This window comes from Gambusia affinis, linkage group LG20 (genome assembly GCF_019740435.1).
Source record: "Gambusia affinis linkage group LG20, SWU_Gaff_1.0, whole genome shotgun sequence".
NCBI lineage: Eukaryota > Metazoa > Chordata > Actinopteri > Cyprinodontiformes > Poeciliidae > Gambusia > Gambusia affinis.
In genome coordinates, this window is record NC_057887.1 from 7,087,722 (window position 1) to 7,101,071 (window position 13,350).

The 13,350-nt window shown below is 40.0% G+C and overlaps 1 protein-coding gene across 1 annotated transcript; it reads right to left on the reverse strand.

Moving 5' to 3' along the window:
• Window positions 1-6,479: 6,479 nt before the first annotated feature.
• si:ch73-256g18.2 (small integral membrane protein 36) lies at window positions 6,480-13,350 on the reverse strand. Its single transcript, XM_044102238.1, has 2 exons — window positions 12,541-13,350; window positions 6,480-9,774 (listed from the first exon to the last, which is right to left on the reverse strand). The coding sequence occupies exon 1, from the start codon at window positions 13,018-13,020 to the stop codon at window positions 12,691-12,693; it is 330 nt and encodes a 109-aa protein (XP_043958173.1). The 5' UTR covers window positions 13,021-13,350; the 3' UTR covers window positions 6,480-9,774; window positions 12,541-12,690.

The window sequence follows — 13,350 nt, forward strand, 5'->3', positions numbered from 1 at the left end:
TGCATCAAAAAACTTTTTTCATTTCCTTGTTGTGAGTTTCTATGATATCAGGTGGTTGGAGTTTGTACAGCATAGACGACAAAACATGCCACCATGGCCTTATGTGGGAATAATACATGTCATTCTACATGCTGTTTTAAAACCCACCAACATAGAGACCAAACTACATCTACTAATCCATCGTTCTATTTAGGTGCTAAACTCTGGGCTTTGTTTTGTTTGTTTTGTTTTTTAGGTCAGTGGCTATATTTCAGCACATGCAGCACCTTGTTTACACAGGAATAGATGATCTATGTGACTATATTTCAGGATTCCAGCTGAGTTCTTGAGTTGTTTTTTTTTTTCAGCCACAGCAGAACTCTGCAGCTGCCACAGAAACCGACTCTACAGTTACGATGTGCCAGCATGTGTCGGCCATTATGGTGCACATGTGGCTACAGAACCACGATGGTGCAGTTGAGCAAATTGAGACATGTCCATCGTTTTCGCCAGCCCTCAGTTTTGACACCGCAATTTGAACATATATTGATGACTGGCTAAAATCCAGGGTGACGGCAGAAAAATGGGGAGGTTTATGGTTAGCTTAGTGTTTTGCTGCTTTCTGATTGAACCTTATTATGATCTGTACATGTGCTAGTTTAATTTCTCCGTTTGATTCTTCTGAAATGAGACTAAAATATAAGCGGGCACATGATGTTGGAAAAACTGTGTTTAACTCAGCAGAAGTCTGAAAATATCATTCAAACAGCTGCAATGTTAGTTTCCGAAGTGCATATTGACTATATATTAGTGAATTATCCAAATATCCAACATTGAAGTTAAATGGCTAGTTTGTCAAATGAAGCAGAATGTAATTTGAAGTGGCTTTCAGTAGGTCGTTCCTTGCTTGCAGGAGACAAAAATTAAATGGATAAATTAAAAGCTAGTCGTACCAAACCGGGGTGGTCAGATTTAAGCCGACTAGAACAGCAGACAGATCATTTAAAAAGACCGTGACACTTTTTAAAATATTTATATTGATAGGTTTGACTCGGTACCACCTGACGGATTGTATAATTTGTCTCTGGAGTTGATGTTGTTCATTTTCTTTCATTTTCCAGCTGACAAAACTGTCCCAAACCAAATGTGCCGACGATGCAGAGGTAACCCAGCAGCACAGCTATGAAAGTGTTTTAACTGATCTGCAAGTGTAAGATGTGCTGTAAGTGGTACCTTTTTTTTTTTTTTTTTTTGCAACTGTTAGCCTTACATTCATGTGAGAATGTATTTCTCTATCTCAAAAGTCATAAAAATGAAAAGAAAGAAGACATGTTTCCCCCTGCAGGTAAGATACTGACTACTGATTGCTATCTCAGATAGCCGCTGTCAGCTAGCTATTGGGAACCCTAAACCTGCACATTTTAAATAAAGAAAACTATTTCCTTACAGTTAGAAAATGTTCAGAGTTTCAACTTGAAACAAACGTTTAACGATTTTCCAATTGTTAGCTGTTTTGGTTTGGTTCATTCGAGTCGTGGCGTTCTCAAAGGCTCTTCTCTGAAACAATGGCAGGTCGAGCCATGAATGTACATTTATAACGTTTTTAACTGGATGGAGTCGTGTTACACTGTGGAACACCTTGACATTCTTTACTAAAGACCAAACAAAAATGGGATATGAAAGAATATATTGATTATACGATGTTTTAATGTGTATACAGATTTATTCTTGTTTTTTGTGGGGGGGTTTGTACAGTTCGATATTACCTGTGTATTTTGGAACACCTTTGTAGAAAAAAACCAAACAAAAGCAGACAAAAAATTAAACATTATATCTATTTCACACATATGTATTAGTAATATATTACAAAGATGGCATTCGCACACGGTCCGTGCAATGCATGGGCATTATGGAGATGATTCCTTTCCTCCCAGTGTCGTTGAAATACCTCAGATTCCTTGTTCAGGTTCCACATCAGTTGGTCGCTAGGACGCCATTTGCCCCTCCCCCTTTCCCTTCAGCTCTCAGAGAGGCCTGGTTGCCTCCATGTAGATGGATGTACAGTTTCTGCACAAAAGAATGTATTTCCCCCCAATAGAGCACTGTTGGTTATGTTTCCTCCTCCTATGTTTTTTTTTCTTCCTTCTTTTTTTCTTTTTTGTTGTTGGTTTATCACTGTTATTTTTCTTTATCTCCTGCATCCTATGGTAGTTAACACTTTTTTTTATCCTGTTATATTTCTCATGGACAATATATATACATATATATGTATATGAAAAAATAAAACTCTTAATCCATAATTTGTCTCAGATGATTTTCAAATGAACTTTTTCTTCCCTTTAAAGGCAACTTTTTTACTACACTGACAGTAAAACAACATTATGTTTACGAAGAGTAAATAGGGGCTCAATAACTCCTTTTGAGTCTTTTTCATTTGGGTCATTTCAAAACAGAGTCCTAGAAAAAACCAACTGTAGATCCAATATTGAGAAATTTTGTAAAACTGTTTTCATTGAATCCTAAAAATGTCACCCAACAAATTCCCACACTTTTGGATTCTTTTTTTTTTTTTTTTTTTAGGTGCTGATAAACGAAATTTCTCCAAAGATTTATTTTCTATTAGGAACCACGAATTTTGTTTGAATATGTGATGTGCTACATGGAGTTTTTAAATAACGTAAAAAGGAAAAGAACACGGGGGAGTGTGTGTGTGTGTGTGTGGGGTGGGGGTGGGGGGGGCGGAGGGGCGTTGCCATAACAGATGATGACCACAAGGAGGCAGCACTTCCTTTGATTATGTAGAAACATTATGGCTTGAATGTACTGAAAGAAAATAATAAGAAGAAAATAGATTGTATTCCAACTTTACAACCTTTCAGTAATATTTAGAAAATTTTACAGTTTACATCAGTTTAAACCTTTTTTTATTCTTCATTTTTTGTATTTTCTTTTTCTCATGGTAACTCTGGTTATTAATAAACACAACTCGCACATCTGTTTGCCTCTGGTGTTTGTCTTTAGTGCACAATGTACCTTTTCCTCGGTTCCTCTTGCTAAGTAAAACCTCAAACCACAGTCACATCGCTGTGACTGGCTGGCTGAAAAGAAAACCTGGTGGTCAAATCTAGAGTCAAATGAATAAATAAAATACAATTTTAGAAGAAATGTAAACCTGGATGAGGTTGTACTTAGCAAAGATATGACCATAGCAACTTGGTCCCCTTAATGTCTTGTTACAGGTTCTTTCTAATTTTTACTTCCAAGGTGGTTTCATCCTCAATGTTCCACTTTGATCCCATACATTTTTCAAAGTACATGTGTCTGTGTGTGGGTGTGTGTGTGTGGGTGTGTGTATTAGAGAGAGTTTGTGTGTGGCCTTTGAACTTTTTTTCTGGTGTTAGAATGCTTTTGTAATTCACAGGTCAAAAATGACTCATAAAACAATCCTTGTACCCTAGTGGTGTACAGCCCACATGGAAATATAAACAAAAACCAAGGATCACTTTTATTTTTTTTTTTGTATTTTTTCTGTAGCTAAATTTGGTAATGAGTTACTTTTGACCTGCAAGACAACAGGATTGTCTTAAAGGGTTAAAGGCTTCAAAAATTAATAATTGACAGAACAGAGGATGAAAAGCTAAGAGGCTTTTAAAATTCTTATGCTTTCATTTGTTTTCTATTTCATTTACGCTTTAATTATCTTCCTTATTGTTTGGCCAAACTGAAAAGTATTTTGTTGTTGTTGCGCTGTAGAAATGCAATTCACATTTGACAAGACAATACTTTTATATGCTAATATTAACATTTTTTTCTTCAGACAAAACATTTTGCAGATCTATTGCATGTCATTGTCCGTCATGATGTCTTTAAGTAAACGTAAGCTGTCATTCTTCCTCTGTCCACCAGATGGCAATAGAGCTCCCCTCTTTTGCGGAGCTTGCTTCACTCTGCACATTTGTTTCTCGCTGCTCGTGCCTTCGTCTGAAGCGTTAGTCTGTCTCCCTAAAGCGTCGAACTTGCTGATATACAGGTCTGGACTTTGACTGGACCATCGCAACATTGTCATTAATTCATTCTTAGCAATTCTGGAGTAGATTTGATTTTGTTTGGGGGATGATTGTTCGGTTGATCATCCAGTTTGGCCCAATCCTCACATCTGATTGTAGAAAACTGTGATTTTTACATTGGCAGTAGAGTTCATAGGCCACTAACTGACTGCAAGGGGCCGTTCTATGGCTGCCAAATTTACCCAAAGTGTCATACCTCAGATACCAGGCAGTTGGTTTGAGGTTTAATTTGTTGCTAATTTGTTGTGTTTGGTTTCCTTCAAATGTGGTCTTCAGGATTATGGTCAAACATATCTAGATTCGATTTGTGCTTAAAGAACGTTGTTATAGAAATCTTCCTCTTCATTCATACCCGACTTTGCAAACTTAGCTCATGTTACCACACTGCTTTCAATGCCAAAATACCTTCTAATTGTTCCTTCATGAGTGTTAGCACGATGCTAATTGATGCTTGTAGTATTAAATGTTTTCCATTTGGGATTAATGTTTCTTTCTATAGAATGTCGGACCTTCTCGGATTGATCGTCTCAGGTGTAGGTTTTCTAAGGTCATTTCTGATGTCTGGGTTTGGACTTCACATCTCAACACATTCTCATCTCGTTTTTGCTATCTTCTTATTTTAATACTTTTTATTATACCTAAAAATAAATGAAAAAAACAAATAAAACAAAAAAACAATGGAAAAGCTGACAACGACAGGAGTTGTAAAAAAAACTAAACAAATGAAAAGAAAAAAACTGAGTCAGGCGCTTAGAGTTTCCATTATCTCATAATCCTCGCACTCTGCCTGGAAACATGGAATGAATGAATGTAGGAACAAACATCAGGTCTTTGGTTCTGGGCGGCACCAGAGAAAAGGCCACTAAGTTGGTTTTGTGGTTATGTAATCCCACTTAGTGAAAGTGAAACACAGAGTGTTTCTGTGTAATCCTAGGAGTTTAGACGTCACGCTCTGAGCACAGCGCAGGTTTCAGAGGCGGTCGGCAGCCTGGCAGGCAGGTGGCTTCAGAAATGTTGCTGCCGACCCCGTTGAGAACCTTCCGTCGAGAAGACGGAAGGTTCTGACATCAGCTCTCTGGTGTCAGTGTGAACTCTCCTGCTGCTGTCCGACACCATTGGGATAACCTGTTTGACGTCTACTTGCTGCTCTAAATTATTCACATCTTTAATTTGGCTCTTGAAACTTCAGTTCTATTCATTTTAATGTTTCCTATATGCACAGAAGCTCAAATACACACTCAACTAAACCAGTTAAGTGCTGCTGAAGATTCCAGAGAATCTTAACTTCATAAGGTCACTTCTTTTTGGTGATCATGTTTGAGTGAAGTCGTCGGTTTCTCTCATGAAAAGCATGTAATCTGCAGGTTTCAGCAAATTAAATGGAAGGTTTCTAGAGAACGTTTTAATTCCAGCTTGAATACAATTTAAGAAAATGGGAGATTCTGCTCTATTGCAATGGAGCGCAGCAAAGCTTGTGAAATCTCTGAGGTCTGTTTGTGACTCTTTGCAGTGGCTTTGTGCTTCTCCTGCTGGCTTGGGTTGCTAGCATGCGTACCGGAACCCGCTACTGTAGTTTCAACAGGCCCAAGTCACAGAAGACAATGAAGATGAAGATGCTTTTTGCCTGACAGAAAAGTCTCATGAGAAAAAAAACAAAAAACAGGTGAGATAAATGATGACCAAAATTATGACCAAATTTAAGACCTTTGATTAATGCGTTTAAGGCCAATAAATTTCCCCCTGTGAATTTAAGGCATTTTAAGGCCTTAATTTTGGAGACATGCATTTCAGACTTTTTAAGAGTTTTGAGGATGGACAGTCTTTGATAGCACTTATTGGCTTAACTAGTATTCAGCTCTATGGAAAGGTCAAAGGGAGTCAACAATGATCTATTTCTTATAAGACGGAGCCCTATAGGGAAACCTTTACAAACAGTTTTTGGAACCTTATAATTTTTTTTTTTTTTTAAACAATTGCAGATTTCATCATCAGTGGGAAAACATAATGCAAGTCCAAGTTATTCAGATATTCCACTACTTTGACAAGATGTAAGAGTAAGACTCAAAGTGTCCTGCTCTGAGGAAAAGAAACCACTCAGGATGTTCAGGAATCCACCAAGACTCAACCATGACAGGAGCTGGAATCGTAAAACTGAGACTGTTTTGCAGGCAAAACCGAAGAGATGTTTGGAAAGTTTGGCATAAATTAACCAACGGCTTACAGAGGGAATTAGGAGGCACTACAGAGGAGAGGTAGGTTGTTCCAAGAAGTTGAATTTGGTTGAAATGTTTTGCTTGCTCTTGGAAGGAAGCTTGAAAGGCCAAGGGAACGATTAGCACCATTTCTAAAGGTCGTTGCAGTTGTTTTGCCGAACAGAATCTGGATGTGCTGAGACGTTAAAAGAAAAAGAGAAAATCTAACCAGTTCCAAAACGTTTAATAAAATGAAAGCAGAGAATTGTTGGTGAACACAAGTGATTTAAAATGACGTCAAAATAGCTTTTAAGGATACGGGAACAGACAGGTTCTCTCAGCCTTATGAGTTGAAATAATGTCTCCAAATGAAAAGACATGAATTGATAAGTTGAGATTTATGTCAAGAAATAAAAAGAGCATTCAATGTGAAAAACTTAATTTTCATTCAGTATTTGTTGCTTCATACTTGAATAACACAGAAACACCAACACAGTAAATTTACGTTTCATCTGAAGCAGTGATTTAGTTAACATGTGATCACAACCCAAACATGACCGTCTGAACTGAATCATCTACACTTGTTCCTCTGAATTTCATAATAAAAATATAACACCGAATTTTTGCATATTTGAACGTTTAAGGTTTTTTTTTTTGTTTGTTTTTTTTTTTTTTTTTTTTATGCTGTGACTCTTAGTGACAAGTTCTTTTGACCAAGTAAATTTTAACTTCCAGTACCGTAAATTGACAAAGTGACAACTAAACTTTTTCTTTTAGCTGGTATTGTTTTGAGGGCCCTGATTGCTTCATTGCTCTTAACTCAAGATTTACCTTCATTTTACGATTATATTACGGATAGCTAACAAGTCTGTGATGCACATTTAACACAGATGTTGGTTGCCCTTGGGTCTTTGCGCCGTGCCGTTCCACTGTGCCATTTTACTCAGACCAGCAGAAATCCCATTTTGGTTTCAGTGTGCTTCAGAAATGGACTCAAAGATAATAAACCACCAGAAACATAAAGAAATTATGTGTGAGCTCTGCATAGCACCAGATCTTTATCCATCTCTTAGGCAGTCAGGTAGGCTTAATAAAAGTCTTGTTCTTACGAGCAGACAGAAATCAAAGAAGTATCCTTCAGAGATTAGGATGAGATTACAGTTCTTTAGACCTGGTCTGCTGCCTAATTGTGCTTTTTTTTTTTTATCAGCGTTCTGCTTTAGGAAGTCGTTCTTGCTGCTGCCTCTGGTGTATGTCTTCAATCCTGGATCAGTCAGCACTGGCACTGATCCATCCAAAGAGAATGGTGTCAGTCTGAAAGCTACATTTCTAGCAACATTAAGTTGAAACCTTTTAATCTTGTGTGGATGTGAGGCCGTCTAACAGGTCAGGTCTGAAAACTCCATCTCTGACAACCTGAAGCTTATGTAACCCTCCCACCCCACCACTGCCAACCCCTACAGACAGAGACACGGCAAAGAGGGAACACAAACACACAACCCCAGCTCCTAATACTCTGTGCTGGTCAGCATATAATCCCCAAACATGAAATATGAAGGGGGAGGAGGGAGGTGGCGTTGGTGGATGGTTGTGCAGTTCATGCTATGTTATGGATGGGACTCAGTCATTGGTGACTTGGTCTGTTGGCTGTGTATTTTTTTATTTATTTTTCATGTAAGAGGATTTGTCCCAGTATCAGCGTCTGTGGCACGAGTTCTCTAAAGACTTTGGGTGGGATCGTACATCAGAAAGAGATTGGAGGCGGGGCCGAGCTATTCCTGATCCAAACCGCATCGGAAAATGCAGATCGATCAAGTTTAAGTCAAAATCGAATCAACCAATTTCCTATAGAGTCCCTACAGGATGAGGAGTCAGAGTTATATCCAGCATGTTCCCACAATGATCCTTCCAATTACCCCACCTTCACCTGGGATCTGCTCTCTCTATCTCGCTCTTTCTCTCTCTCTAGAAATACCACCATGACACTACCAGGGTATCCATCAGCTTGACATTGTCTAGGAAAATGTTTGTTCTGCATCCAAAATGTTCAGTGCTTATTGGTGCCTTGGAGAATGTGAGCGGGCGTTTGCAATCACGTTGTTTGGTGAAAATGTGGCTCAAATGAAGCGAGAGCGGTAGCAGGAAATTAAGGATGTAGCGTCAAATCGTAGCATAAACCTGGAGCCCTGCCAGCAGCATGTGGGTGGGACGAGGTTGCAAGGCATCAGGGCTAATGTGGTGCGTACTGCTTCAAACTCCAAAGAACCGAGCAATGCTGTTGCTCCAACCTGTTGGTGCCAAGTACCCCCCAGGACCTAATACAATCGTAAACCACCACAATGCCACTACTGACGATTTGTGCATGATTAAAACTCAGCACTCTCTGAAAAGACGCTGCAAAGCTGGACTCTTAAATGTGGGACTCTTAACAAAGCTTATCTTTTGGATGATTTCCAGAAGCATAAAACTACTTCAGGATTCTGGAAAGGAACACCCAAAGGTATTCAAGTGTATCCTTTCTAGACACTTTAGACAAGAAGTCCTATTATTGAAACTCTACTCTGTATTCTGCATATTTGTTTTACTGAAGGATGAGTTTTTGTATCTGCTATTCTGAGACAGCTTTTGCGAGAGCCTTAACATCCATATGAACACATCGGTACAAATCCAGTCTTTGTAGCAGACTTGGACGGCAATGACACGATTGAAGTGCTTTGTGTCTCAGTAGTTTTGCTTTTTCGGGCCTTCTGTTAAACTAAAGGTGCTTTATGGTGATGTGTGTGTTGTAATAAAAGCCTGACTGCACATGTTTTGCTCTTCTATCTAATTCAAGAACCCTACATACAGGAGTTGATCCTAAACCCTTTCCCAAAGCCAGAGCTATACTGACACAGCTTCATGAGTGAGGGCCAACTGGATACTTGGCAATTGCTTTATCTGTATTTAGACATGTATTTATCATGGTAATGCATTAAGACGTTCTGTTAAGATATTCAAAAATGCAAGTCCAAGTCTGCAGCTGTGTGTGTCCTTAGAAGCAGGTCAACTTTAGAAAAAAAAAAGAAGATAACTAGTGATATTACATTGCTATATTTGCATCTTCTTCATAGTAAATTTTCTGGGAGATTCACTATTTGTTTCATTTGCGTTCTTTAAGATTCCTGGAATTGTCCCGGAATGACGTCCATCTATCATCTGTTCGCACACGTCCATGATTCACTGCCAGCTTGTCTCTCATTGGTTGATCCGAGTCCTCATCAGTCAGATTTGCTTCAGGACACTGTTCAGAAATTTCCTCCTGGAAACATCTCGATTCAGAGCAACACCTGATGGGAGTCGATTTGAGGGAGACGGTGATAACGGTGAGATCTTGCTGTTTGAAATGTCTCCGTGTCTTCATGAAACGAGGCCGGAGTCTGGCAGCGGCCAGAAGTCGGTGTGCTGTGCCTGGAGGTCGGATACCAGCGGGAAGGGAATGTCCTCTGCTGGCGTCTACTGGCAAAGGAATTCTGGGATTTGCAGGAGACGTAAAGACCCTGGAAAAAAAGAAGAAGAGTTAAGTAATTAGGTTAGTATCTTGTGACGTTTCAGGACTTTCCCCTGAAATCTTCTTGTTTTAAAATTGAGAAAATATTTCAAACATCTCTATCCATCTTTTGCTTATTTAAGCTCTACTCACAGAACCAACCAGTCCAGGGGGGGAAACCTAGTAACCTAGACATTCCTCTCCCTACCTGGCAGCACTCTGTAGCTAATACTATGGGACACCCAGATCAGAGGGCATATGGGACACAGTGCGGTGTGAAATGCACAAAATGTAACAAATGGCGGACTGTATGGTGTGAAAACATCCAAAGTCCCTCCAGTAAGTTCTGAGTCTTCCCCAGTGGTTTCTTTTTCATTAAACATGCCCCCCCCACCCCCAAAAAAAAAAAAAAAAAAAAGAAACAGTAAGCTTGTGTCAACTCCTTGATGGATCTTTAAATCCAGAGCTTCATTTCTCATCTTTCCTTCTTTACCTTGCAGACAAAGCCTTGACCCATTTATTCGTCTCTAGCTCGATTCTGACATCCTTCAACTCATGTTGCAGTAGAGAAGCTCAGGAATCTGACATTTTGCTGACATATCACACTCTAACCAAGACTGGGTAAAGAAAAACCCCTCTCCATTACAACTTTAGATCGACTTGAAATATTTTCAATGTTTGTGCTCTGCTACGAAGCTAATAAACCATTTATTTAGATGTGCAACAGTACAAGTCAATCAATGGCATATAAAGTGCTAAGTTGAGAACTCAAGAAGCTTTTAAATTAATTAATTCTGCAAATAATATTTCAAGGCCTGTCTAGTCGGACAAAAACTCAGAGGTCTGACACCGTGGCTTTAGCGTGTAACTTTTTAGAATCCTGAGGCAAATTCTGTCAGTGTAAATGGAAGCCGAAAGTGTTATCTTGTGCTTGGGCCCAGTTTTTACCAGCACGCAGTGCATCAACAATACCGCTGCACCTCTTCAGGTTATTAGGCATGTTAAAGCAAAATTTGTTCATGGTGGAAGATTTAAACAATCAGCGGAGATGTATAGATTTCATACAGGTAATATGTTTACCTCAATGCAAGCAAACGGTTATAAAAAGACAACTCTGGTCACAACGATCCGTTGCCTCCTACAGACCTATAGCATGCTCACTACATCATGTCCAGAGCTATTTGTATTTTAATATGCACGTGGTGTTGTGTGAATTTTTTCCTTTGGATATATGAGAAAAAAAACTTTCTGGGACATAAGAGAGATGAAGAACCAGCACCGAGTGAGAGCTCTGTTGGATTTATCCAGCTTGGATGTACTTGGTTGAAGTATTCAACGTAACTTTTTATATTTGCTCTCCATCCAGTCTTTAAATATCCAGCAGGATTTCTTTGCTTTGGTAGAGACCGGTATGCATGCTAACCAGCAGGGCTACTTGGGCATTAGTCAAATTTGCTCTCAGAATTCCAAAAAGATGATTGGTTTCATTGAGGTACACCACTACGGCCACGTAAAGCAAACATTAAGTGTTAACCTAAACACAGTTCTCCTTTTGGCGGTTTATTTCAAACATCTTTATGGTTTCTAAACTGCAGAGTGTTTTCTTTACAGCTTGAGGATTTCCCCATCTGCCACCATCAGCTGAGTTCTGTCATCGCCACGCGACGACTCTTTTAACTCCAACATCTGTTGGCGGTCCCGTCTATATAACCTTTAGCAAACGAACACGAGTCTGCGAGGGTAAGCTCTTCTGTCCGACATACGTCAAACGGATGAGTGACGATCTCGAAACGTCCATCCATTCATCATTTCCCTGTCCAGGGAGGGTTTATGTTGTCAGCTCTCTCCAGCTGATGTGGGGGGGGAAGGGTGAGGACGGGCCAGGGATTACACACAGCAGAGAAACAAAGGCTCAGATGTCAGGATTTTATGATACGGACGTTTCTCACACTCTGGTCACTTTGGGGTATCAAGAGTTTTGTGGAAATGTCCTCACAAAACTGAGTTCAATGTTCTCTCGGGAGCGCTTGTTCTTCTAAAGCAACAAGAGGAGCGAAAGTCATGCAGAGCTGCCATGTTGTTCATGCCGGAATGTTCAAGGTTTTTCATTAATCAATCAAATTAATCAAGTTTATTCTTATAGCATGTTTCAGCAACAGGCAGTTCAAAGTGCTTAATAGGTTAATAGCAGTTAGCAGGTCTTCTTGGGCTCCCAATATTGCTTACCGAACAAAACTTTAGTTTGTTTTCTTTTTTCTTTCAGTCTACATAAAAAACATATTTAGCTGTATTTTTGTGGTTTCTCACTTTTATTACAGTCAAAAATGATTACCATTTTACAATATCATAAAGAGGTTTAGGTATACTAAAAGTCAGAAACGAGCTTCTTATTGTCTACAGAGCAAACTGAAACATAAACTCCCAGTTCACACATTTTAAGATTTTACTTTTTGTTTTGTTGGTAAGGCAAATTGTTGTTGCTGGATTTTGGAGGGCATGTGAAGTTTTTTGTTGTTGTTGTGGTTGTTGAGCATTTGAAATCAAAATTGTATTATTTGTCATTTTTAACACTGACTTTCATGTGAGACATTTTATGGTGTGGGAAATTACAAGATTCTATATATTTTTTTAAATTTACATTGACATATTGAGCAGTCAGTCATAAGAGCCTGGCTTAGTCTAGAATAGATCTAGAAAGATTCACGAGCTCCTTTGGTTCAAACTGAGCCAAAGGAGATCAGTTTGAACCAAACCTCAAGTTTTTCCAACTGCTCACCATCTGTGGACTCCTCTGCAGGTCAACAATATCCTCCAGCAACTTTGAAAAAGAAAAACTAGGAGTTCAAGAACGAAAGCCCACAGTACGAAGTGATAGAACAGCAACTGATGGTCGTCTCCTCCTCCCTGCGCTCTCTCCTCCTCATCTTCAGACCAGGGTACTCCTCTTCTCCCTCTCCCGTTCCGCTCTCTCCCGGCTCAGGTCCGGCGTCGGTGGCTCCGGGTGTCCCGACGTGTTGTTGGGCTCGCAGCGGCCAGAGGTCGGCGAATTCTGCATGACGACAAGGCGTATGGGCGACTGGCTCTGCGGTGCCGGCGTGCTGTCGGGGGCGTACTCCTTGGTGGGGTCTTTGCCACGGCAGTCGTACAGGATGCAGGAGATGAGGAAGACGAGGAGGAGGATGACATAGCTCGCCACCAGGATGATGAGGTTGAGGGTGACGGGGTCAATCTCCAGGTAGAACTCCATAAAACCCATGGTTCCGCTTCATATCTTGCTCCGGCTCTAGAGAGGAAGGCACACGAAACGATGGCACAGTGGACAAAAAATAAAAAACAAATTAAAAAGAAACGAGACAGTGATGAAGGACAGTGGATGCACAGCTGGCCTGATTGAGAGAGAAAGGGCAAAAGACAGACAGAAGAGAACTGCATCAGATGATGAAATGAGATGGATGAGCTGGGAGCGAGGGGCGGGGAGCGGCGACAGCAGGCCGGAGTGGAGATGAGGCTTTGTGCTTTAAAGGACGTTAATCCCCGCTGCTCCTCCAACCTTGAATTTCAGCGGCCAATGACGAAAGCTGCTCAC

Excerpts from the sequence above, each read along its gene's own strand:
- si:ch73-256g18.2 (XM_044102238.1), bottom strand. The coding sequence starts at position 13,020 with ATGGGTTTTATGGAGTTCTACCTGGAGATTGACCCCGTCACCCTCAAC.